General features: G+C 46.7%; 1 protein-coding gene across 1 annotated transcript in view; it reads left to right on the top strand.

The window, feature by feature from the left end:
* Positions 1–27784, top strand: part of PDE10A (phosphodiesterase 10A) — a gene marked incomplete at both ends in the record, with an annotated part of 176567 nt that overhangs the window by 128237 nt on the left and 20546 nt on the right. The window contains 8 exons of the mRNA XM_080941974.1: positions 8914–9054; positions 10607–10762; positions 12068–12118; positions 12579–12637; positions 13841–13892; positions 17022–17164; positions 19317–19409; positions 21505–21691. Of these exons, the coding sequence (XP_080798100.1) occupies positions 8914–9054; positions 10607–10762; positions 12068–12118; positions 12579–12637; positions 13841–13892; positions 17022–17164; positions 19317–19409; positions 21505–21691 (882 nt within the window). The remainder of the gene's footprint in view (positions 1–8913; positions 9055–10606; positions 10763–12067; positions 12119–12578; positions 12638–13840; positions 13893–17021; positions 17165–19316; positions 19410–21504; positions 21692–27784) is intronic.

Genomic DNA, 27784 nt, shown 5'->3' with positions numbered 1-27784 from the left:
AGAATTTCTTAGCAACTTTTAGGTTTCTTGGGCGGGGAGACTCTTTCTATTCTCAGCCCAGTGATGCATCACAGAAAAAGTATAAGGGCTGGAGAGATGTCTTCCTTAGATAAGAACTTATTCTTCTAGAAGACTTAGGTTCAATTCCTAGTACCCCTACTGGGTGGCTCACAAACACCTGTAACTCTGGCCCCAGGAGATCTGATGCCTTCCTGGCCTCTACAGGAATACAGGCACATGCATCTGCATGCACACACACATTCATGTAGATATACATGTGAAAGTGAAAAAAAAACCCACAAAAATTATAACGAATTTCTCTAGTGTCTCCAGATGATTGAAACGTTTCTAAGAGAGGAACTCTTTTGTCTGATCCCCCTTAGAACTGGGGCTGAGGTTTCTGAAAGGTGATGGGCCCCGCTGCAGCAGAACTTGCATTTTGTGTGTGGGGGTGACTGTGGTGCCCATGCATCCCATTTGCATGAAACTTGGAACCACTGCATTTGAGGGGAGTGTTCTGTCAGCTTTGTTACTTTCAAAAATAATGTCTTTGTTAAGAATTTCGTACATGAGCATAGCTTCATACATGTGTATAATTTCATACGTGCATATAATCCACTCCCTCCACCTTTCCCTCCCATTTATCTCCCACCTTCTCTCTACCATCCCTTCTCAACGTTTGCGTGCCTTTACTTAAACCTACAGGATGCGCTTAGTGTGTACATATGACAACCTGCTGGAGCTGGGCAGACTGCCATCTCCCAACAGCCATCAGCTGCTAGTGAATCCTCAGCAGCCAGATGGGAACTCATGGGCCCCTCCCTCTTGCACACTTGGACTTTGGCTGACTTGATCTCTTGCTACAGATCTTGTGTGCACAGTCACTGTTACTATTGTGTGTGTGTGTGTGTGCACGCACAAGGCACTGTCACGTCCAGCCAACAGAGTTGGGCTATTGATGTCCCTTTTCTCCAGCTTTGACAGTCTTTCTGCCTCCCCATCTCCTGCTATCCCCGCCCCGTGGTCCCTAAGGCTCAGGGGTAGGGTGTATGATACGGCCATCTCATTTAGAGCCAAGAGCTCTACAGCCTCTTATTCCAGCATTTCAGCAAGTGACAGGCCTCCGTTTTAATTGTTCCCCACTACAAAGAGAAACTTATTTGATGAGGGTTGATAGATGTACTAATCTTGAGGTTTAAAGAGAATAGTAAGGGAGTGTATTACTTTGTCCATTTAGCAGAATGCTAGCATTAGGTTTTCCCTGGGGCCTCCAGCCTGGCCACTCTTAGGTTTTTGGACCAAGTAGCAATAGGAGGCATGAGTTTTTCTTGTGAAATGTGTGTCAGATGCAATCAGAAAGTTGGTTGGCTCCCATTTATGCCACTGTTGCACCAGTGAGCATATGTTGCCACGGCTATTTGTTAGCGTAGTTCCCAGGGCTTAAGCTTAGGTAAGAGTGTTGCTTATTTCCTCTCCCAGTAGAAGGCATAGCGTCTTCTAGCACTATGAAAGCCAGCCAGTGGGGATGAGGCTTCTCCACTGAGAACCACGTGTACCTGTGACTGTTGTATGTAGTGTTCTTTCAGCAGTAGGGTCTTCTGCTCAAGTCCTGGAGGATAACCAAAGTATCAGCAAGAGCCTGTAATGTTTGGGGTCTAGGACCTCACTGGCCACCAATTCCATAAGAGCTAACCCTTTCTGCCACCGAGCCTCTCAATTGAATCAATACACGGAACCTTCCACATAAAACAGGCTCAAGGACAGAAACCACTGGATCATCTCATTAGACAGAGAACAAGCTTTTGACAGAGTCTAACATCCCTTCATGGCTAACAGTCTTGGAGAGTAGGGACATGAGTGACGAATCTCAACATGATAAAGGCAGGATGCATCAAGCCAGAGCCAGAATCGTGTCAGATGGGAAAAACTCGGAGCTTTCCCCCCTTAACCCAGAATGAAAGGAGGCGTGTTCTCTCCTTCTCTGTTCAGTGGAGAACTTCAAGTCTTAGCTAGAGCAACAAGATGGGTGGAGGAGAAAAGTGGATGCACATAAGAAAGGAAAAGTCAGATGATAGGACTCTGCACACAAAAGACCCCAAGGACCCCAACAAGAAACTAGCACATCTTATAACACTCCGAGCAAAGTAGCAGGATACAAAATCTAACACACTGAAATCAGTGGCCTTGGCATATAGGAATGACAAACAGACAGAGAAAGAAATCCAGGAGACAATCCTCTCACAGGGGCCTCAGAAAATATCTTGGGGCGGCTCTAACCAATCCAGTGAAAGTCTAGAATGCTCAAAACTTTACGGCATTGAAGAAAGAAATGGAAGAAGACATCAGACAGTGGGAAGACCTCCCATGCCTGTAGATCAGTAGGATTAATATAGTGAAAATGGCCAGCCCGCCAAGAGCCACCTACATATTTACTGCAGTTCCCATCAAAATGTTAACACAGTTCTTCACAGAACTCAAAAAGACAATTTATGTAGAAACACAAAGACGGGGGGGGGGGGGCAAACAAACAGACAACCCCCCCCCATTCTGATTAATACGAGAACTAACCGCTGGAGGTATTGCTATTCCAGATGTCAAGTTTTATAGCAGACTGATGACAACAAAAACATTCAGTTGGCCATGGAAAGGACTATTATTTGGAAAGAGTAGTCTACAGCAACAAACAGCGAAGCTGTGATAAAGTCCGTACAGTTGGTATTCTACATGTTACAGTTTGTTAGAGGGAGCCGCTGTCTCTCCCTCGCAACAGAAGACAGCCAAGGACCCATAGGCAGACCCATAAGCTCTTAGAGCTGTTGGCTCCGCCAGCATCCTCAGCTAGTGGTAATAGATGGTCAGCCCTGCGCAAAACCCAGCGCCAAGTGGAGCACCAATCTCTTCAGAGGGCCGCACACCCTGACTCTGCAGAAGAGAAGGTGGGGGTAGACTTCTTAAGCTCACCCGGTGTCTGCTCTATAGCCCAGGCTGGTGAAGCTGGATCTGAATGTGTTCACGCCCTGCTCAGCCTCCTACATGCTGGAATTAGAGGCACACATCATGGTGTCAGCACCGAGTCTTTCTTAAATGACCTTCAGAACCCAAGTGACCTGTCTCATTTTACAAAATTATAACAAAGCTACTGAACCAGACGACAATGGGGGCTTTAGTGGATCAGCCGGTGCCGGGGGTTAAACGAGGTGGGGGACGAATTACAAGACTCTGCTCTTAAAAAGCTTAATTCTCCATGTTCATGAAGGAACCAGCAGAGACGACTTAATCCCTAAAATGGACAATAATGAGAATCGAAATCTGCGAGTGTGACCCGGTTCTGCTCACTGAGGTCAGGGTCTGTGCACTTTAAGTACGAGTTAAGTAGAAGATAGAAACCACCTAAAACCAAGATAAAGCATGCATACCATGCGGCTGCGGGGTCATTATGTAATGTGTAACCACACGAAGCCACTGCGGCAGAGCCAGCTGTTACAATGAGAAACAACCTCAAACCACCCGCGAGATTCGATAAACCGAGAGGCCAAACAGGATTGTCTTACTCTCAGGAGAAGAGCAGAGGGCAGAAGTGGGCCACACTTATCACTCCAGGAGGAAGTGATGTGCTGGGGAAAGGACTTTTATTTGGAAGGAGTAGTCTACAGTGCAGGCGAAGCTGTGGTAACGTTTAAAAAAGCTGGTATTCTATGCGTTACAACTTGGCATTTTCAGTTGACAACAGGAACAGCTTAATGAGGTGAGCAGAGAGCAGGACTTGCTAAATACCAGACAACTGTGCTGGATTGTGGAGCCTGCAAGCGCATTCTCCTCTTCAGAGAGCACACGCTTAGAAGCCCCAGGCTGGCTTCCTCAGCTCTGGTTCCTAAGCCTTGGCCTTCTGTACAAAGAGCAGCCCAGCCCCCCCTCCTCTTCTTCTCCTTCCTTCTCCACTCCTCCTTCTCCACCCCTCCTCCTCCTCTTCCTCCTCCTCCACCTCCTCCTCCCCTTCTTCTCCTTCCTTCTCTACCCCTCCTCCTCCTCCTCCTCCTCCTCCCCTTCTTCTTCTCCTTCCTTCTCTACCCCTCCTCCTCCTCCTCCTCCTCCACCTCCTCCTCCCCTTCTTCTTCTCCTTCCTTCTCCACCCCCTCCCCCTCCTCCTCCTCCTCCTCTTCTTCTCCTTCCTTCTCCACCCCCTTCTCTTCCTCCTCTCCTCTTCCTAATCCTTCTACTTCTCCCCCTCCTCCTCATTATTATTACTATTATTATTATTAATTAAATTGTACACTAAAACAATGAAGGATATAGTTCAAAGAAATCATTACCTGGCACAAATTGGGGGGGGAAATGGAAAAACGGGGAAACTCAATGTTTATGTCTGTACATTAAGCGGCAACCTAAAAGTGTTGCACTTTTTATATTTAGCGCTGGCAATTTACCATTGTTGTGCTGTTTTTCATTCAACTGTAGAATAAATTCTAAGCAGTACTGAAAAGTGCCTCTTTGCCTTCCCTGTTACTAATTTCCCCAACTTGGCTCCTTCTGTCCCACGGCCTCCAAGTGAATTTGCTTCCGAGCACTGCCATCTAGTGGCAGAAAAGAGTAACACAAACCTGGGTCTTTTAATCCTGTGTTCCCACAACGCTTCCCCCCCCCCATTAAAAACGGTTTGAAAATTGAGTCACCTGAGAGCAAAAACAACAACAAAAAGCATTAAAAGGAATTTTCATGAGTGACATGATCTTTGAAGTGTGTGCTGGAGAAAATGTCTGTGGTGTATATCTGCCACTGAGATAGAGTGGTTGATATCAGCAGGTTGAGTTTCCTTCTTCATTTAAATGAAATATTTTTATATTGCACTAACTTATAATTGTTATAATAATTATATAGCCTATTCTCTTGTACATTTCTACTATTTTTCTCCAAGTATATATTATATAGTATATAATGTATGTTATATAGACTATATAATATAAAATTAAAAATGTATGATTATATATATAATTTTCATGGTTTCACCTCTTCCTTGAATTTAGCTTATTATTACCAGTCTGGTCTAGTTTAAGTTATCTGTCTATATCTATATTTAAATATGCTTTTATCACATAAATATTGCCCAGTTGGGAATATCACTTTAACTGAAGAGCTAACTCTTCTGCTTGCCCACCCCTCTTGGTCCCTGGCATGCCCCCCTGCAGGTAGCAGTGAGTCAAATCACACCGCTGGAGGGGAAGGAGGAGGGTGAGGTCTAGAGTGTCCAGGTCTCGGGCCTTTCCTTGTGTTTAGATTTATAACTTCTGAAGCATTCTTGTGCTAATTAATGTTGTCTAGATTTATATAAAATTAGTGTAGGAATGAATCCTAGAGAGGCCCATACTGAGTGCTATAGGAAATTAGATATAAATATCTGTAAGTATATGAAATATTGTCTGGCGGAATTCATCTATGAAAAAAAGATGGCATTTTATTATCTTAACAGTGCAAGCAACACAGCCACACCCTTAGCTCAAACATAAAAGTGATCTTGGAAAATAATTCCACTTCCTCTGTTAATTTCCTTAGCACTTATTCCCACCCATTGCTTACTAGTACTAGGCAAAGCAGACTGATCACGAAAAATAAAAAATAAAATAAAATAAAAAGCTTAGAATGTTTCACGGAAGGAATTACTATTTTTAAACACCAAGAACTAAGGCAAGATTTGCTTTTCTACGTCATGATTCAATGCACATTTTTCAGGCCTTTCCCCGGGTCCATTTCTGTGCGGTATAGCATTCAATGGAGCTTCCAATGGTGGCCAAGCGCCACGCTCCGCCCTGATTGTGGAAGTCCTCCGTTGGCCTTTGCTGTTTGCAGTAGCAGATTCCTACACTTTCATCCGACTTTAAAACGTCATGAAGATCATGCTGTCCCCAAACAGGTCATTCCATCTATGATTGACATGTAGTCGGAGAAGAAGGGAACTTTTGAACAGGTGACATGTGTTTGGTTGCAAAGGAGGAGCTAGCGAGGTGGCTCGGCTGATAAGGACTTTTGCTGCCGAGCCTGCAGACCAAAGCCCACATAAAGGTGGAAGGAGGAAATTCTTTCCCACACGTTGTCCAGGGCCCTCCATATAAAACCACGGTATGTTTTCCTCCACAGTCACATGCAGGATAAGTAAATAAATGCAAGAAAAATTTTTTAAAAAAGGAAAAAAAGCCAGGGGGCCACTCACATAGAGAAGTCAGCACAGAAACAGCCTTGGAGCCTCTGTCCAGAGCCCTTGGCTTTCTCATCTGACAGCATTTCCAAGATTTTAATAGTGGTTTTTTATCAGGAACACGTCTGTCTCACAAGCACACAAAATCACAAACTTGTTAGCAAATCCAGTATAATCTCCATCATAAAGAATTACTCTTTCATAATTATCCACAAGGAGTTTCCAAATTGTAGCAAACACTTGAACATTCCTTAGCCTCCTTAGCAAGCGTTCCCTGTGGGATGGCTTTCCACAGACCCTGCATACTGGACACTTTTACATCTCACGGTTGTCTCCACAGGTAGAGCGGAAATGCCTGAGACCAGTGAGTTCAGGACTTTGGCAGCTAAGTTGTTAAGTCTCAAAACCCATACACTGCATATCTTCAGCGTGAGCAAGTACAGCCTAAAGCCAAAGCAGAAAATGCAAAGCCTCATTTGGAAGATTGCTAGCCTAGAATGTTCTTTCTGTTATTGCTCGTAGCACATCCTTTATCTAATCACTTAGTTCAACCCGAGTCCCTTGCTTGGTGTCCTGTCTTTGATGGGGCAAAGGACAGGTACCCAGAACCGGTCTCATGACTGACTCCCCACCGTATGAAAAGTTTCTTTTTGAAACTGCTGAATACACTGTTTTCTCCCTTGCAACCACTTCTTCCCCCTCTCCTCCCATCATCCCTTATTCCTCTGTCTAAAGAGAGTGTGGTAAGTAACTCGCTGATAACTTGCAGAGCTGACGGTAGCCTTCCTCCTTCAATGCCAATTCACCAACAAGTCTCAGTGGATGGTAGACTCACACTAAGTTTAAACACAGTAGTATCTTGGGTGAGCTACCTCCCTGTGAACTCTTGGCTAGGGAGGAACCCTAGGCCCCCAAACAGTGAAGCCTTCTGCTACTGTCACTGGCTTCCCATCAGCACTAGGTGGTAGGACACCATGAGACAAAGATTAAACCAAGTTGGAACGCAGCTGGAAGCTTGCTCCCTGCCGGTGGGGCCTCACAGGGCCAGAGTGCGCAGTGCGGGCTGCTGTTTAGGTTAGCAGCAACCTTATCCATCTTCTGGATCTTAGGCCTCAGTGAGGAGCTTCTGCTGCTGCTGCTGCTGCTGTGCTAGATAAATGTGAGGTACCTACAAAGTACCTTTCTCCAGATGATGCTTAGACCCACAGTTCATCCTTGGTCAGAGAAGCTGTATCTGCAGGAAGCAGGGACCTGGGGCTGGTTAAAGGGTTCACCATGCCGGAACTGAGAAGACTTGGGGCTCCATGCAGTTAGCACATGCTAATAGTTTCTAAGGTGGTACCCATTTCTAGCCTCTTAAATAAATAAAACCAGCCATCATTCATCACCTAACCTGTTTTGATCTCTAAGTGTGCTGTGTACAGTAAGACATTGGGCTTCACCCTATAACAGAACAATTTGAATTTCCCTTCCACATGCATGGTATTCAAGTCCTGAGTGGAGCTTCTGGCTCCATTTTAAAGCTGCCTGACAGAGTTAAGCCAAAGCGCAACTCTGCTCCTCCTCTCTCTCCCTCTCTTCATCTCTCTCTCCCTCCATCTCTCTCTTCCCTCCCTCCCACCCTCCATCTCTCTCTCCCCTCCATCCCTCTCTTCTCTCCCTTTCTCCCTGCCTCCCTTGCCTCCCCTCCCTCCCCACTCCCTTCCAGTTGTTCCAGCCCATAGGATTCTGTGTCCTGTGAGTAGCAGGCAGTTTCAAAGAGAATCCTCTGATGCTTGAAAGCTTGGAAAGCACATAGAGACGGACAAGTCACTAGTGTTGAGCTACCTCAGTGGCTGCAGGGCCAACAGCAAAGTGGTTGGTTACATGGGGCAGCTGACATGGCCACTTTATCTTTAAGGTGAAAGTAGGGTGGGATCTGTTGAATACTTTCAGATTTGTGGATAGCCATGATACAGCTTCTTAATTAGAGAATAATTTGAACATTTTTATTAAGTGGACATATGGGTAGATTTTGTTAAAATGATTGCTCCTAATACCTTTGAGAGTGGATTAAAAAAAAACAACAACAAAAAGCAAAACCAAAAAAAACAAAAAAAACAAAACAAAAAAAAAACTTGCTTAACCCAGAGTCACTTTATGAGAGGAAATCATAAAGACTAGTCATGACTTTGCAGTGAGGACAGTGTTCTTAATTCACAGTACCCCAAAATGGGCAGTTCTAGCTCAAGCAACATGATTGACAGGCTCTTAAGGCAGTGTTCTGAGGACCCTGGGAAAGCAATGACATCACCAGCCCGGGCTCAGCCCTGATTGGTTGGTGTGGCAGCATCTAGAGTCCAGTCGAATGATACCATCTTTTTTTTTTTTTTTTTTTTTTTGTGTGTCATGTCATTCAGAAGAAGAGGCTAACTTGAGAGAGAGAGAGAGAGAGAGAGAGAGAGAGAGAGAGAGAGAGAGAGAGAGAGAGAGAGAGAGAGACGACAGCCAGTATGCTTGAGAGTACTGATCTCAAACTTGCCTTCTGTGTGAAGCAGGAATGAGACTTCCCATGTTAGACTCCAGGCTGCCCCCCAAGCCCGTGCAGACCCTTTGCATCACTCCATGTTTTGTTTGTGATTTGCTCTCAGACTTCATAGGATCTAGTTAGCTAATGACCTAGAGCCTTGCTGATACTAGGCAAGACAGAGGGGACCATCTAAAAGGTTGTCTTTTCTTCTTCCTAGAGTCTGTGTGTGTTCACACCACCCGGAATGAAGGAAGGTCAACCCCGGCTCATCCCTGCAGGGCCCATCACCCAGGGCACCACCATCTCTGCCTATGTGGCCAAGTCTAGGAAGACCTTGCTTGTAGAGGACATCCTTGGGGTAAGGCGCTTTGATCCCGGAGGTCTGAGGACTTGGTTTATGGAGATGATATATCGTTTTGATCTTATTACTTAAGTTGTCTCATGATGAATCATAAAGGCACTAAATGAAAATACAGATCAACAAGTGAATTCACTTAGAGTTTAACTTTCTTACTCAGAAAGTTACACGGGTGATTCTCCCTGTGAAACACAGTCCTTATTTCAGCACGTGGTTACACAGATAATGATGTTTGTATCCAGGTAAAGTAGATGGCACCTCTTGGTAATTCACGTCGGAGCTGCTGTGGGGCTGACCGCCTCATCTGAATGGTTCCCCACAGTGGCAAATTCACAGTCATCTCGGGATGGCCGTTCTGCTGAGGTGGCCTGTAGGTTTCTGAGTAACAGAAGCCAGAAGTCAGCTGGCCTTGAGTTAGGTGTGGCTAGTCTCCAGCGACCTTGCTGGCGTCTCTCACTCCCTACCTGTGAGGAAGGTGTGGCCCGGTCTGAGGAGGAGTGGAGCGTCAAAAGCCCCTGTTGACATAGAACTCACTACAATCAGATGAACAGGCCTGAGGCCAGCCCGGGGTCTCAGTGTCAGAGGGTACTGGAAAAGATATGGCTGCCAAGATGGCAGACAGATCGCTAGCATGGTCTCTCAAGTGTGTTCAGGCAGATTTCTGAGTAATGTCACTGCAGGGGGTGTAGAGGACAAATAAATATAGGCAGTGACACCTGAGTGTGGGGGGTGTTTTGTCAAACTGCTGAACTAGATGGAGACTTGAGGTGTGGCCTTTTCTTTTGCTTTTTCCCCCCCCTTCTAACAATGATTTACCCTGAACAAAGTTACTATTGCTTTATTGGAGGAAAGAAAGAGAGAGAGAGAGAGAGAGAGAGAGAGAGAGAGAGAGAGGGAGGGAGGGAGGGAGGGAGGGAGGGAGGGAGGGAGGGAGGGAGGGAGGGAGGGAGGGAGGGTAGGGAGAGAGAGAGAGGAACAAGAATAGATGCTCTGTGGATTCTCCTTTGAAAATGTTCCGTTCTGAAATCAGGCTTTCAAGAGCTAAAGGTCACAGGAACATCTCCATGTTGCTCTTCGTTCAGGGAGGGTCAGACGTGTCCCGCTAGCCTCCCGTAGATGGTAGGAACGGAGCACACGGAATTGCTGATATGGACCCTTCTCATTTCTCTGTCCTGGCTTGCTGAAATTTTAGCTGAGAGCCAAACTTACTCAAACGGCACCCATCTTCACTGTGATGAGTAACTGCTAACGGTTGCCTCGGCCACATGCCATGGGCCCTTGAGGTTCAACTCAGAACGCGGTCAGCATGGCTGTAAACACAGAAGAGAAAGGCGTGCTTGCGTACGCCCGTCTTCACGGGGCCTGTGCTCTCTGCCGTGCTCACCTGGGAAGCCTGGGGTGCTTCTGGCAGAGAAGGGGGGATCGAATGCCAGACTTGCTGATACCCATTCTTACTGTGGTCACACTGACACCCATCGTCCCCCTCGTGCAAGGTGTGCATGCAGACGCTAAGAGGCGCTGAAGTTGCAGGCTTTCCTTGTTTGATTTCCAGGATGAGCGATTTCCCAGAGGCACCGGCCTGGAATCAGGAACCCGCATCCAGTCTGTCCTCTGCTTGCCTATTGTCACTGCCATTGGAGACTTGATTGGCATCCTTGAACTGTACAGGCACTGGGGCAAAGAGGCTTTCTGCCTCAGCCACCAGGAGGTGAGGCTCTGACCCTGCTCTCTGCGTTTACTGTCCTCTTCCTTCCTTTGGTGGCCCCCACCAGTGTGAAGTGACTCCAGGAATGCATCCTGAAGCCACTATCTGCCTGACCCTGGCTGGCTGGGAACAGCGGCATTCTTAAAAACCTGTTCTCTTGAGCAGCTGGTTTTAGAGAAGACTGGCTCAATCAGACATAACACTGTTTTGGTTTTCTCTTGTTCCGTATAAAAAGATCTTAACAGAAAAATGTGCTGCGGTAAGATATCCAGCCAAGCACATTTGGAGTCTCCGTCCCGGTTGTCTTGTGTCTTCCTTAAATGTGTTTTCTCCCTAAGTTAATGGCCCTTCCAGACTCTACTCTCTCTTTATCGGCTGCGTTGGAGTTGACTCACTGACACTGAAGTCACACTCTATCTGCACTTGGTACCCGTCCTGTGCTGGATGGACCAGGTCCCTAGGGGTCTGGCTTTACCCGCTTCCGGAATGATCTACTTCTAGTTTACCCAGGCTGCCTCTCACTTTTTCCATCTCCAGCCCCTGGGAAGAAATTTTGACTTCCTATGCTGTGGGGAGCAAACCCTGTCACCTCATACCTAGTACCCTGAGTGCCTCCCGCCGTGGAAGCTGTCAGGATCTTACTTCTGTCCTTCCATGTGCTCCCATGGCACTGGTCACTGCCCTTTCAGTTGCACAGGGCATTCTTCCCTGCTTCTATTCCCTCCTCTAGAACTGCACCCAGAACTAACACCTGTGCCCTGTGCCCTGCAAACACATGCCAAGTGGTAACTAGTGACAGAAAGGGAATATGGGCTGGGGAGGATGGCTCAGTGGGCAGTACAGGAATGAGCTCCCTGGAACACCCTTAAAAAGCTGTGTGTGGCAATGTATCTGTAGCTACTAATCCTGGGGAGCAGGGACAGGAGGGTCCCTGAGACTCTGTCCATCAAATCTAGCCTCATGGCTACACTCCAGGCTGGCGGGTCAAAGGCAGTGGACATTTCTGAGGTCATTCTCCAACCTTCACATGTGTTTATAAGTGCATGCACACACACAACACACATGGAAGTAAAAGTAAAACCACAATTGTAACACATGGGCTATACACATGGAATTTTTCCCTCTTAGGGTTCCCACGTCAGCTTGAAGAGGTCATTAGAGACGTTTGCAGTTGGATATTTTGCTAAACTTAAAAAAAAATTGTTTAATAATAAAACAAGGTGATGCACCCTGGCAAGATGGCTTGCTGTGCAAACCTGCTCACCGAAGATCAAGGTTGTTTGATACATATACATGTGTGTTTTGTAGGTTGCAACAGCCAATCTCGCTTGGGCTTCCGTAGCAATACACCAGGTGCAGGTGAGTCTGGAGCATTCTCATGAGAACATCCCAAGGCATTGGTGGTGGGGGCTGGGTTGTGAGGCTAGCGAGTGACCTCAAACTTTGGCCTTAGACACTGTGCTGTATCTGGATTATCTCAGTTACTTGATCCCTTACATTCACTTGTAAACCATCTTAAATCTCCTCAAAAGTTACGTAGGTGTGCTCATTTCTTCACGATAAGAAGAAAAGCACAATTGCAAGGTGGGGCCACGAGTAGGAGATTCTCCTGGGCCCGTGACGTATGTGCCAAGATGACAAGGTTTAGAAGTACAAGTAGAGGCGTAACTCAGGGAGGACAGTGTATCTGTCCCGGATCACAGAACTGTGAGGTGCTTCAGTTAGAAAATAAACGCAAGGCTCCCTCAAACACTGCTTAGGGTGCCGCACTTTCCCAGCAGAGCTCATAAGTGACTAAGAACCATTGTATATGTGGCAGGTGTGCAGAGGTCTCGCCAAACAGACCGAACTGAATGACTTCCTGCTCGATGTATCAAAGTAAGTGTTGGCCTGGGCTCCTCCTAGGTTTGGTGATAAGGGGCATAAATCTCAGGTCCCAATGGTAACAGGTCCCCATCCGCTGCATGGGGAAGCATCCTGGGAAGGGTCATGAATCACATGCGGATTATAGAATTTCATCTTTATCCACAGTCAGCTTGTAAGTTAAAGACAACAAATAACGTGATGGTCCTAACGTGACACTCATTTTGTAAAAGGACCCTCTTAGAATATACTGCCTCTGATCTCTCTACCTTTTCCCACGATGTGTGCTCTGGTTGGTTGGTTTGTTTGTTTTTTTTTTCCCCCTTAACAATGTCTCTTTACACAGTATTAATAATGCCTCTGTAAAGTGTCTCAGGGGTGATTTTGAAGAAACAGTCCATTTCCTGGAAAGCTTGATCTAGCTCATCTCCCCTGGGTTGGTAGTGGAAGCCATGACAGATATTTATTAAATTCCAGGTTGTGTTGCTACAGTGGGGGACCAACTGTTTGTGCAACCCACCTCATTAATAACCAAAACCTTAAAGCCCCAGCTATGGTCACCTAGGCCTTGCCCTTCTATCTGTTCCCTAAAGCTGGGGGTTGAGGGGACGGTGACAAGGATGAGGGGACCGGGAAGGGGATGATATAGGACATAGCCACTTCTCCCTGGCCTCCAATAGTACTGTGGCCATCCCTGGTCATCTTGTCTCTGCTGTGGTACTTCCTAACTCCTCCCCAACACACGCCAGAGGATCCACTACAGATGGTTGTGAGCCATCATGTGGTTGCTGGGATTTGAACTCAGCACCTCTGGGAGAGCATTCAGTGCTCTTAACCACTGAGCCATCATCTCTAGCCCTGGATTTAATAAATTTAAAGCTATTTTTTTCCCTTGAGACTGTTCATGAGAATGTTAGGTCTGGTTGACCTGAATCAAGTCCCACTTAACTCTCACTGCAACCTTTCCCCCCACCTCTCAACTGAGCCACAACATAATCACCTCCACTAGACAAAGTCTGCGCTCAGCCAGTGATAATGGTTCATTGACTTAAAAAAAAATTCATTGCTTCTGAAAGAAGACAAAAGAAAAAAAATCAAATTTACACATATACCCATTTGTTTGAAATTGGAGCCCATAACATGTGTTCAGAATTTAACAGGCACTGTGTCAGCAGTGAGGTCACTCATGGGATTCACCTTTTGTATTTTCTTTTTCAGGACATACTTTGATAACATAGTTGCCATAGACTCTCTACTTGAACACATCATGGTAGGTCTTCTCGGTTTTGGCCTTGATTTTCTTTAAACCCTTATTCCGTAGTCTTCACTTATGGTGTGAGATTTGTGTGTATTCGGGGAATATACTCTGTTAATCTATATGAACTCTGGTGCTCTAAGATTCCCCCTGGCCCTTTCTTCACCGTGGCTGTCATCTAGGGAGACTTGTTTAAACAGCTATACTTGGGAAAAACTTGGTTTCCAGTTCCTCATCTCCAGGGTACTTCCTTAAAGTCCTCTGATATCATCGTGAGTTGTGATTTTGAATCAGAATCTTGCTTATCTGGTGTGTTGGGGTATCGAGAACTTGCTGTGGTAGGGGAACTGAGTTCTGATGATGCCATGGCCTTGGTTTCTGTCACTTAGGATTCTTGGACTTGCCTCTCGCCATCTGCTTCTCTCTAGTGTTAGCTGGTCTTGATGATTGTGACAGTGGCATAACCCTCCTTTAAGCCTGTGTGTCAGCACTACTAGCGGACCAGTCCTCTCCCAGCAGGGTCTGGGTATCGATAGCTGTGGCACAGGGTCAGCACAGGGCACAGACAGAAACCTGAAGAATCATGTCCCAGAGTGCTCCTCGGTTCCTGTGTCCAGGGGTCTCTGGGTGGGTTCCACTTGCCCAGGAATTTGAGCAGGGGTGGTGGTCTCCCCTGTCTTCTCAGATATGTCAGCGCTCCTGTGAGACCGGCTGTCTCCCGGCAGGGTCTGGGTACAGTGTGCTCTGACTCCGGGGTAGCTCCCGGCGCAGGCAGAAACCGGAAGGATCTTCCTGAATGTCCCATTACGGAGCCCCACTTGATGCTTACTCTAAAGTTCAGTCTACTGTTACCTCTCAGCATCCTTCTCCTGGAAGCGAGTCCCCTGGGAAACTCTCTGTGGTAACTCCAATGGCTGTACCATCTGCATCGTGGGAATCCCATCTTAGCTCTTCTTCCAGTGCAAGGGCTCACAGGGTCGGCCTCTTCCGGATGTCCCGGAGATCTCAGCCACACTCAGTCACTCAGTTGTCTCCGAGTTTCTCTAGCTGTGTCTGTCCACCTGGCCTCCACCCCATGCTGCCCCTTGGCAGCCCCCCCTCTGTCAGCCCTGTAAGTGGATAGCATGCTCCACTGTTTGTGTTTGGTGGCTAACTCTTTCCCGGAATCTGCTTCCTTATGGGCTTTTCCTTCCGCGACTTTCCCACGTTACTCACCTTTCACCCATTTGTGAGCTTTTTGTCCCACCCCTGAGTCACCTCCCTTTGATCAGTTGGTTTATTTGAGCCCCACCGTTATGTGATCACCGATGGCTTTTGGAAGGGAACCCTAAAATATCTTCCAAAAATTTCAGCTACCCCGTTACCTTCCATCTGCACCCTGGGGAAATGGAAGCTTGTGGAGGCGCAGTGGCTTGCTTTATTATTTTTCGGTTTCTTTTTGCTTTTTTGGCCCCACCCACCCACCGTATACCAACTGGGATGTGCGTGTCCCTCCGGGCCTTACTTTCCATGTGCGTCCTGTTTGTTTGTGAGTGTCCCCATGCACTGTCTTCACTTGGGTGTCCGATTCTCCACTGCTGTTTAGGAGGAGGCTGACAGCCCTGATGGTGCTACATAAGAACACAGAGTGTCAGGCGCATGCGCTGCACCTACGCCCCTGACACGCTCCAGCTGAGGAGACGTCAGGATGCCGCTGGCAGGAATGTGGTCGATGGCACTGTGGGGTGATATCTGTGGAGTTACAAAGTAGGAAGAGAGCGGACAGAGGAAAGGAGAAGAGGGACTGAATAAGCCGGGAGGGAAAGTGTGCGAGCATGAAGATTAGGAAGTGTTAGGATGGGTATGAGAGGAAGGATGCTGATAAAAGGCTGCTGGGAGGTGGATGTCAATCACCAAAACAATGTAAAAGTGTAAAGACAGATTAATAACTAAGAATGAGGGGGCTGCTGAGAATGCTCAGTAGTTAGGTCTGCATGCTGCGCTCGGAGTATGCTACTCACACACACACACTCACACACACACTCACACACACACACTCACACACACACTCACACACGTCTGTGGCTCACAACCATCTGCAGCTCCAGCTCGAAGCCAGACCCGTACTCTTCCGGCCTCAATGGTCACCCTCATGTATCTGTACAAATGAACACTCAGGGATCCTTAAAAGAGAAATAACTTAGAAGCAATCAGCTCTGTACTTCTTAGTTGGGATGAATATAGTGACACACTTACTTGCCTTGGTTGTTTTTGAAGCCACTCTGCAGATGGAGAGCCATATGCTAGTGTAAATAGCCAAAAACACACTAGCCAGCCTAGCCTCCCTCACAAGAGTGGTGTCTACCTAGGACCCAGCCTATGTGTGCTTGGCTGAATGATAGCCTCTTGCTACTTAATGATAGCCTTCAGCTCTTAGGACCAAGCTCTTGTTTGCTTTCTTAACCTTGAGGGCTCTGCCTGCCAGTGTCCAGGGACTCTGATCTCCACGGGTCCTTCTTCCACCTTTGGAGCCTGAGGTAGAAAAAGCTGAGGCAGGAAGAGGCTAGGAACTTTCCTGCTCTTGAGCTTGGAGAGCTGTCTCTTTGTGCAGGCCAACCAGTGTCTCATTAACGTACTGTTCAGTCGGTGGCTCACTGTGTAATTCTGGCTGGCCCAGAAACCCGAGATCCATCCATCTGCTTCTGCCTTCAGAATGTGGGGATGGAAGGTGTGGAGAATCTCTTATTCCTACAGTCACTCATCACAGACGTCCAGCAGGCAGAGTGGGTGCTGGCCACAGCTGATGGAGACAGACAGAGGCACCAGGAGCATCCTCATAGGCTCCTGGCAGGAGCTCAGAGAGCTTGAGGATTCTCAGGGAGGGAGGCCCCAAGCTGGGCAGTGGCTTATAGGAAGCCCTCTAGTAAACTCAACATCAGCAGGAGCAAGGGTGCTTGTGAACTCCCCTCGTTGCCTTGGGCTGAGATCAGCGCACAGACAGACTTCCACGTAACTCCCGCTGTGCTTCATAATTAATCTATGTACCTCTGTCCACAGTGCCGGTTTCGCTCCCATACAGAATAGACGTCAAAATGTGTCCACGCTAAGGCTCACCGTGACTCTTTAGTTCCTCTCTGGCTGATTCTGGTTTCTCATCTGCCTCAGATATATGCAAAAAATCTAGTGAACGCCGACCGCTGCGCGCTCTTCCAGGTGGACCACAAGAACAAGGAGCTGTACTCGGACCTGTTTGACATCGGGGAGGAGAAGGAGGGGAAGCCCGTCTTCAAGAAGACCAAGGAGATCAGGTACAGCTAGAGCGACCTTCCTGGCTCCGATGCAGACGTGCAGGTCTCCTGCCGCACCTCTCTGTGCCGATTCACAGGTGCGCTGACAACACTTGTCATACTGTGGTATCACTCCCACCAGGACCCGCCTCCTGAAGGTAGTGCTTCTGGGAATGACATGGCAGTGCCACCGAAACCGTGCCTAGGAAGCGTTAGCGTCACTCCTGGAAACGCCGTCTTCCGGAGGCGGTCCTTTTGGAAAGCATGTTGGAAAAACTTACTAGTGCTCCCAGGTAGGTAAAGGTCGCCCCAGCGACAACTGGCAGGGTCCGGTGTCCAGGAGCAGGGCGAATTTAACTGACTCAGCCCCTGCGCCTTCCCAACCCATGAGGACCGAAGGCCCAGAATTGAGGAAATTGACGACCTTCAGGGCCTAGCCATCACCGGCTGAACCAATTACCCTTCTGCTGTACTTAGAGAGGAAAGCCCTCTTTGTTCCTCGATGGCAGCTTCTGTCCTTTAAATGAACAAATGGCCCTTACTTGTTGGTGAAGTCCTGGTGCCTCAGTCTTGACACAACCCGGAACCTGCAAGGAGCACTAACAGGTGGAGAAGTGGGGAGTCGTGTGCACAAGCCAAGCCCCTTTCAACATTAGCCAGTTCTTGCTTTCTGTCCATTTGGACCTTCCCATCATCACTATAAAACTCTCCAGGGAGACATCGCCACACTGATTAATCCTTTTCCGTCTGGCTACTTTGTCGAGCTAGGAAACCAATACCATGGGACAAAGCGAGCAGCCACAGGCTGTCGCCACTTGGCCCTGGTGCTTCCAGCTGTTTCTAGGTTGATGGACGGATTCTGGGTTGCGTAGTCACGCTGCGCTGATGTGGGGGCACCGTGGGAGCGTGTGTGTGTGGGGGGGTATCATATTTTGCTCGATTATTGGTTTGGTTACACTCGGGACTTGCCAGTCTGGTTATAGTCACCTGGTTAAACTGGTTTCTCTTGCTTAAGTTTGGGCTCACGCGGCTGGTACTGGTCTAACTGTGGAGACATTAGCTCATTTTTCCAAGCACAGAACAGGAGTGGAGGGAACCAGGCTGTGTGGCTCTGGGAGGAGGAGTCGAGGCTGGACTCTGGCACTTTGGCGAGCAAAAGAGCCATCAAGAGCTTAAGGAAAGTCCCCACTCATAGGCTCTCAGAACGAGTTAGACAAGTATGTGTCATGAATAGACCCTGCCGTGGCTCGTGGTTGTGTAGTCTGGGCTCCTTAAAGCATGAGAAAGACCAGGAGGCTGGTAACTGCACTTCATGCAGGATTGGTCCTCTTGGGGATATTTTCATTCTCATTTGGGTCAGTGACCTTTTGAATTTCTAAAAATAATTTTAGCGTGAGTTGTCTGTTTCTTTTGCTTTCTTTCTTTCCTTTTTTTTTTTTTTTAAAAAAGATTAATTTATTTAGTTTATGTATGCCCAGAAGAGGGCAGTAGATCTCCATTACAGATTGTGGTTGCTGGGAATTGAACTCAGGACCTCTAGAAGAGCAATCAGTGCTCTTAACCGCTGAGCCATCTCTCCAGCCCCAAATCAACTACCTTTCGAAATAAACACATCTATGATTATAATGCAAGATGAGAAATGCCAGTGTGATGATTTACTGCAAAAGTATTACCAAGTACAATCAGTGTGTAGTCTGATTGTTTTTTAAAACGAGCACACCAGAGACACAAAAACACTGTTGTACTGCTTCTGTGTAGTGCAAGGGTTACAGACAACAGGGCTACAGAGCTGAGCCTCGGCTGTCTGCGATCAAGGGAGTTAACCCAGTGCAGTGGGGAAAGCCATTCAGGAGATGTAATTGAGAGGGGATTCGCTGTATGGGGAGACTGTTGTTGGTGTCAACAACAAAGTCTTCAGTTTCAGTCTTCAGCCACACACAGTCTCAAGTCATTATGTGTCACACCCAAGACAACGTTCCGAGGGATCCCTCCAGTATCAGTTTCTGCTTTACTTGTACATATTTTATAAGATTATTTAGGAGAGATGCATGTAAAGTTAATATGTATACTTTAATAGAGGCTTAATTCAGTAGCTGATACAAATGAAACACTGCAGAATTTTTTTATAATGGGCCATCTAATCACCACCGACCTTCCATTTTTGTTTCTGCAGATTTTCCATTGAGAAAGGGATTGCTGGTCAAGTGGCAAGAACGGGAGAAGTCCTGAACATCCCCGATGCCTACGCAGACCCACGCTTCAACAGGTGAGCAGAGAGCTCGGCCCTTGTCCTTTCTCCTTTGAGATTCCACTGGGCTGAAGCCTCTCTGAAGGAGTCTTGGTTCACGCTGCCCATCTGTGATCAGTGGTTGGTGTCCTCAGACACTCGCAGAATGATGTTCTGCAGCTATTCATGGGTCGGTCTTCCCTGCTGGGGCTCCACATGGGGCTGTGTGAGGTCACGATTTCATCGCACTGGGCTCTGTCTCAGCATGTCTCACAGCTGGCACACATGATAAGGAACTGGGTTTTAGAGTGTCATGTCGGGTTTTGAACTAAGGCCCTGTCATTTACACACTACAGATGGAACTGGGGTCAGTTCTTTGATTTCTCTGCACCTTAGTTTGATCCTCTTTGAAATGGTATGAGAACACCTACTTGTAATTGTTTCTTGGGACGGCAGATAATTTTCCTAGGAGCTCTAGAAGCTTCGAGGCACACAGAGTAGGAACGGAACAAGCCACACAGCTGGGATATTGCTAGAGATCGGTATTAAGTTGGGGCATCAAGAATTTTTCAGTCATGAGAGACTCTGGAGAACTCGAAATCAAAGAAGAAGTTGTATTCAGTTCTTTGAAGTTAGAAATCACAGGGTAGATGGTGAGGCTGTTAGAGCAATATTTCAGATATGCATTAACAGTGTTTACATGATACATATGACTTTAAACAGTATAAATCATCTGGCATCATTTCCCATAATTAATGGTAGGGTGTCATATAATGTAAGACTCATGGAGAAACATAGCTGTATTAATATTTTACCAACAAGTTGAGACTATTAATAACCTTACATTTTCCACCAAGCAAGCTTACTTGTTTGTAGATTGCCTAAATATTGAGATCAATTGTCATCATTTAAAATCCTTATGTAAAATCTGTGAGTCAGACTATTGGGGGGAAAAAAAAGCAGCCGGCAGATCAAGTTGGGACACTGACAGGCAAAACATGGGATGTCACTGTCTTAATATCTGGGCTGCATGAGATATCCCCGTAAAGGACAGAACACGTAGAGTGCTTCACCAAAAAGGATACACTTACAGCCACTCAACAACACATGGAGACTAGACAGGTCACCTAGTTTGCACCAGGCAAGCAGCTGAGATCTTAAGGTTGGCATTGGGGTGGGAAGGACAAAGATGGTGGAGTGACTGGGGCCCCCCATGCTTTGCTGGTGAGAGTAGACGATGAGGCAGCCTCTTGGGAAAACAGAGGTACAGTTTTTGATCATGAGCGATTCACCAGTCTGCTCTCCTCCTACATACATACTCCAAGGGAAGTAAAATCATTTGTCTAAAGACTTGGCTCCAACTCCCCTCCCAGCCCACTCCCCAACAGCCTTACTTGAAACAGCCAGTAACTAGCTATAAGCAAATGATGCTGACCATGAAGTAGAGAGCAGATAAATGAAATGTGCCTTTGGTGGAGACTGTGGCCCAGCATCAAGGGGCTGGGTGGTTCATGAACAGCAAGGGTGAGCAAGAGAAAGAAGCCAGGCCTAGAGGACCATATTGGGTCTGTGCCTGATTCTGGGGGACTCAGTCTTATTTTCAGAAACCATCTTCTCAGGTCAGGGGTCAGCACACCTTTCTACTCTGAAGGATACCATGGTGAGGAGTTTTACATCATAGACCCAGCACTGTGCTCTTGTAAAGCATCCACAGATGAAGGCAGCCAAGCGCCGCAGGTTGATGACTGCAGTTGCTGATGCCTGCTCTAGATTTTAATGTAAACATTCCCCTTAAATGCTTTAGCAAGTTACTAGTCTCATAACTCAGACCAAGTTCAAAAGAAGATACTGTCTCCCAAATGTCCTGATTTTCCCCCTACCCTGCCCAGACTGCCCTAGAAAACTATTGTAAACACGATCAAGCAAGCACGAATATTTATGAAATGTTTTAATGAAAGACTTTCATTTTTTGTACCATCTGAAATCCCCAGGAGCACTTCCAGTTGTCGGTAACACACACACACACACACACACACACAAGCTGTAGAGCAATGTTGGGATTGTTGGATGTGTTATGTGTCCCCCCCCACTGCCCTTCCCCTCGGTAACACTGCTGTCCCTCCCCCTCCCACAGGGAGGTGGACCTGTACACCGGCTACACCACGAGGAACATTCTGTGCATGCCTATAGTGAGCCGCGGCAGCGTGATCGGCGTGGTGCAGATGGTAAACAAGATCAGCGGCAGCGCCTTCTCCAAGACGGACGAGAACAACTTCAAGATGTTCGCTGTCTTCTGTGCTTTGGCCTTGCACTGCGCTAATGTAAGCATGCCTCTGGACTCAAGTGGCTATTTTTCTTCTTCTTCTTCTTCTTCTTCCTTTTTTTTTCTTTTCTATCTCCTCTGGGAACTATGTGCAGGATGTCTGCTTTGGGAAGCGTCTTGCAGTGCCTGTGAAGGAAGCTAACTCCCGAGTGTTTGAGTGGAGTTCAGGATGTGAGTTTGTTCCGAAAGAATTGTTCATGTACTGGTGAAATGGAAGCACCATGCTTGCCTCTCGAGTCTTCTGGAAAAGAGGACCTGTTGTCTGGTGTTGGTCATAAGTGGGACATTAGGGAGTCTCTGCAGGGTGCAAACAGCAGCTCATGTCTCCCCAGTGGCCAAGAAAGTTCTGCCTGTGAGGAAAATGCATGTGTTCCGTTTAGTGCATGTGTGTGAACATCGTGAGTGACACCACCGAGGCCTCTTGGGCCACTTTGTCCTGTGCCTGAGGGCTAACGCAAGGCTCAGTGTATACCTGAAATTTAGCATCAGTTTTCTGTGTTGCTCTATTTTAAATGGGTTGACCATGCAGGGATTCATAAACTAATGAACCTGTGGTGGTATTGTGGTTCTAAAATTAGGAAAATCTTTAGAGCTCTGAGCAAAGTACCACACTGCACACCGGCGGGAGTTATCAGGGTGCCACTTTAGTAGCTTAGATTATATTTTGGGAATGGGATTGAGTCTTTGGAGCTCCCCACATCACCCGTTCATGCTGATCTCTCAGAGCAGCAGGTCCTGTGGGCCTCCAGAGCCCAGTACAGTTCACATCCTCTGCTCCCAGGGCAGAGCGGCTACAAGTTCCCTGTGAAATTCGTTTTGATTTTATTGCTGAAGTGTTTCTCCTCACTAAGAACTTATATCAAATAATCATGTCACTTTTGAAGTTTTCCCCAACTCTGAAAGTACACGTGAAGGCCTGAAACAGCATCTCTCCTCTCCACTGGGACTGTGGTGAGGACTTGGTTGGCTTTATGAAAAGCTGTGGTCCCTACCAGAAAGAAGAGCACTTGTGGATGTCCCTCAAAGCCTCCTCATAAACCAAATGGAGAGGATGTAGCTTGCAAAGAAGATGTCAGCAGAGCCCCTCCTCTGGGCTGCTTAGAGCCCGGCTCTGTGCAGCTGTAGAAGTGAAGGCCCACGTCCTAAGTGTGGGCATCCCTCTCGAGCTCTCCTGGTACCCTCTAAGCAAGTCAGCCTTGATGTGTTGAGTGTGTTTTCAGTAGGAACACCATCTTGCTGCATGCCTGTCCCAAGAAGGTGACTGGACAAGGTCAGCTCCCTTCTTCCCTTGAAAGCTTCACGTGAAAGGATGTCTATGTTTACTAAGATCTCAAAGACCATGTTTACTAAGACACGAAAAAGCTTTCTGAGAGTAAAATGGCCTCCACTCCTTGGCTGTCACTAAGTCAAAACACATGTGATCCTGGGAACTCAGAATACTTTTTTACCCCGTCCTTGAACAAAGAACCCTTAGGCCCACAGCTGCCGCTAACTGGGTGTGCAGACTGTAGTCCTGTTAGTTTATGGTGGCCTGGACCTGAGAAGAGGCAGGGCACAGGGCCGGGGTGACACTCGGAATGCTCTCATCTCATTTAGGTTACCCTTGGACATATCAGATGCCACCCTGCTGATGGAATTAAAGGGAATGTCTGGCCAGCAGCACCTACATTTTATGTATCAAGTTCACTGATAACTAAAAGTACTTTGAATGGGAAATGGCCATTTAGAAATGTCAGATGTCTTTAGCCTATGCCTCTGAGCCGGAGATTCCTTAGCAGGCAAGCGGTGATCACAGCTTCCCCAGGGAATTGCTTTAGGACTGTCAGTGATGATGTCTGGGTTCTGGGTCTTTAGCAGACGCAGTCTGCTCCCATTGCTTTGGACTCCAGTCAACTCCGATATAGTATTTTTTATCATTGCAGCCAGTTTTATGAAGTCCGGATTTATTGTTTATCAGGCAGCTGAACGGTCTGCACAGGCTAAGCTGTCTTTCATCAAGATGGAGGCTTGGTTCCAGGATTTCGGGGTGGGGGGGGATGAAGACAAAGATCTCAGAGGGACCATTGAAACCCATTCAAAGACAAACTATACACTCCCAGGAGAGAAATCACCAGTTCCCACTTTATTTATACTTTGGCTGGGTAAAGAGTTTGGAGAGAATTCTCACACATGCCCCACTCAGTCTGAGCAGGAGAAGAACTCGTCTGGTGCTGCAGAACAGGGAAATATCTCATTTATTGACTTTGTGCTGCAGCTATGTCTGTGGAGTAGATTGGCCAGGAGCTATAGGAAGAGACACTGGTCCTGTGCTTTGGAGGGCAGCGTCTTTGAGCTCTTGGTTTCCAGGGCACAATCCCTCGGGCTGTCACTCCTTGTATTTCTTACTCCTTTCCCCATTCGTTTTCTGACTCCAGTTTATTCTGGATAATCGCCCATGGGGATTCTACACTCAGGACTGCTTAAATCCCTCTCGAAAGTACTTCAGGCTCTTGCTGTTTGGAGCCCACTTGAAATTCCTGTGCATGAGCTTCAGAAGTACAGTCTCCTATTGTGGAGTCTTGGTCTCCACCCCCTGACTGCTTGAGGACAGTTTTTCATCTCCAGGTCTGCAGGGCACAGCTCCTCTCCCACCTCACGTGTTCACTCGGCTGGTGTGGGGTTTCCTTTGGCTTGCTGCAGCACAAATTTTTATTCTGTCCCGTGGTGTGTGTTTGGTCCTAAGGTTTGTGTAGAGGATCCGTTTGGCATTAATAATGACACCATTTAATGCTACTGAAAAATGACACACTGAAAGTATGTATCTTCAAGATTTTTTATTTGAAATGCAAATTAGGTCCGTGGTAGAGAGAGAATGCTTAACTTAAACTAGTAAATGTGATTTAAATCTCAGACCTCCCGAAAGTTAACCTAACCGTAACTTGACAGGGCTAATGCCTAGCAATGGTGTGTTTTCTGATTTCTGTTGTGTATTTCCCACTACTGGTGACTTCAAGCTCCTCACAGGAGTGTTAGACACTGGGAGACACAGCTGATCCCTGCATATGTTTGTGCAGGGCACCATTGTTACTCAGGACAGACATTTCTTGATCCTCATCAGAGGACGACAGCTAGGGGGTGTGGCCTGCCAAGCTGGTGGTCATCTGAGACCAATGCAAGGTGTTGGCAGCCAGTGGTACCAACTGTGTATGCCCCCTTATGATTGGTCACTACTAGGTCCTCAGTTCACAGATGGGGACCTGGGTAAAGAGAATTAAGGAAACCCACCTACAGGCCTGCAGTTTGTTAGGGGTAAAGAGATCCAACTCACAGAGATGACCAGAGCCCACAGTCTTAAGAATTGTTCAATCCTGGAATGGCTCGGTGTCTACTATGAACATTAAAGACAAGGTGGCTTCTATTCGTCCCATCTATGAGAGCCACAGGATTGTCACGGGGATTTGATATAGAGACTGGTGCTTTAGAAAAGCCCCAGCGAAGTGTCTTATCTTCCAAGAAGCTAGGTTCCATTTTATAAAGTATACAAGGTGTGTTTTTACTTTGCAGTAGAAGGCGGCCACCCTCACGTTCCCAGGTTGTCTTCACACCGATATTCTGAGGGCCTGTACCTTTTCCATGTCCTAGTACCTAAGACCAATAGGTCATCTGAGCAGTCTTCAGTCAGAATCCAAGGTTAACTCAGTTACTGTATGTGGATGACTGATAAAGAGTTTAAGACATAATTTGCTCTCTTCCTGAGTCTGCAGTGAGATCCTCAACTGTATTATTTTCCAACATTCATATTGAAGGTTATTTGCCAAATGAGAAATGTCAAACATGTCCAAAACTAACTCATTTTTGTATGAAATCAAGTTTATTTAGGTAGTAATAAATTTTAGAGTAAGCACAACATCAAATAATAAAGAATACTTGAATCAACATTTAAACAGAATGATGTGCTTTAATATACTTGCATTATAGTTTTATAAATGATAAAGATGACAAAACATCCAATAGTAGATTGTTGGCTACTATCCTGTAAAAGACATGGATGGAAATAGGAGTTTGGGGACTGGATGATGTCATATGCAAGGACTGGATGACGTCACATTCAAGGATTGGATGATGTCACATTCAAGGATTGGATGACGTCACATTCAAGGATTGGATGATGTCACATTCAGGGATTGGATGATGTCACATTCAGGGATTGGATGATGTCACATTCAGGGATTGGATGATGTCACATTCAAGGATTGGATGATGTCACATTCAAGGAGTGGATGATGTCACATTCAAGGAGTGGATGATGTCACATTCGAATGGGTGATGCCATGTGTAAAGGGTCAATATTACTCATAACTCCTCTGTTATGATCTTTAGAACGAGTGTAGCTACCTTTACTCCTATCTTCATCATAAAACCAGGCTGAGCTACAGGGCATGCTGAATTGTACTGAATATTGAGAATTCCAGGGACAGTTGGCTTTCATGCCAGACCCTGTGGGGTCATCTCTAGGGCAGAAAGCCAGGAGGAGGCCACAGAGCTTCTGGAGGATATAAGAGAAGTGTCTGCTTGAGTTTTCAGATGAACAATGTTGATGGAGCATCACACTGTGCTCTTCAGCTGTGGAAGGATCTCTAATAAGGCTCACACATCACACAGTCCTGTCCTCTCCAGGGTGGCAAGTGTCCCATGACAGGTGGCCTTCTGCATCTAGGAAGAGGCAGTGTGCAGCATTCAGGGTTTGCAAGCTTCTTTGTAGGTTGTTAGTGAGGCAGCTTTCACGTGTGTCCCCACACCCGCTGCCCATGGGTTTGCGGTGCCTTGCTTTTTTTCTGTTTTGCATTTTGTGTTTCTAGAGTTGGTCAGTTACATCTTCGGCATGAATTGCTGGCCCATTTGAATGGATATTTGGGTGTAAGTTTGGTATTGCTATATATTAGCTGGTTTAGGATCTATTAGGTTGTAGTCAGAGCTCAGTCATAGAACAGTCAGAGCTGGTTTACAGTTGGTATAGCCTGGTTCCCTCAGGTCATAGCAGGAGCCTCAGTGTGGCTAAGGACCTGGAGTTGTGGGTATGTGGCGTCAGACAGGTGCTGCTGAGGCCAGTGTGAGCCTGGTGAGAGGGTCCTGGCACGATGTGTCTATGATGTAACACAGGCACTGTGTGGATGGCTCAGCCAGGTTCTAGGGAAGGGTATAGGAGGAGGTCTAGCTAGGGTCAGGTACCTATGACCTCACACAGATGCTATTGTCAGAGGTAGCCTGAGGTGGGAAGACACTGCTTTATGTAAACACACAATAGAGAATGACAAGAGTACATTCAGACCATTTCAGAAATTGTTGATAAGTTTATACTGAGCATAAGCCAAAAGTAATTGAATGCTTTATTTTTATAAAAGTGGTCGGCAGTATTTATACAACAACATAATCCAAAGTATGCTCACGTGATAGTTACATACAGAAGAGTGACGATTCAAACACTGTCTTTTCCCCTATAGTTAAACCCTTGTGTTTCTATGTTCTTTGTGTGTTTCTATGTTCGTTGTGTGTTTGGAACCGTGGCTGCAGTGAAGGTGTGAGATGCTTTACAGGCAGACTTGTTAACAAACACCCCAGATTTGTGATGCATCTGAATCATAATGAATTTTTCATTGTTGTGTGTTATAGCAGCCTATTGTGTGCTACAGACAACACACACACACACACACACACACACACATACACACACACACACACACACACACACACACACACACACACACACGGTGTGGGACCACAACCCACAGTTTACAAAGCTGTAGTCTAGCTGAGATTGCTAAGAATGGTGGCGAATAGTTTCAAACAGTGACATGAGGACACTTTAACTCTTGATGCATCGCGTCGTCATTCATGCTATCACATAGACCTTGTGCATATCTATGTACATGGGATCTTGTATCTAGAAAGCAGCAATGTGTGAACCATTGGAGAAACTATTAATGATCCATGTTAATACTTACGAAGGGCTCATTTTCCCTATAATAGATCTTCAGATTAAGCTCATATACTTACTAACTCACACATGTAAACACTGGTCTTTTCTCCATTGCTCTTTAAATTTCATCTTTCT

This window comes from Micromys minutus, assembly GCF_963924665.1.
Source record: "Micromys minutus genome assembly, chromosome: 30".
Taxonomy (NCBI): Eukaryota; Metazoa; Chordata; class Mammalia; order Rodentia; family Muridae; genus Micromys; species Micromys minutus.
Note: the sequence above shows the minus strand (reverse complement) of the source record. Positions and strands in the feature narration are given on the sequence as shown.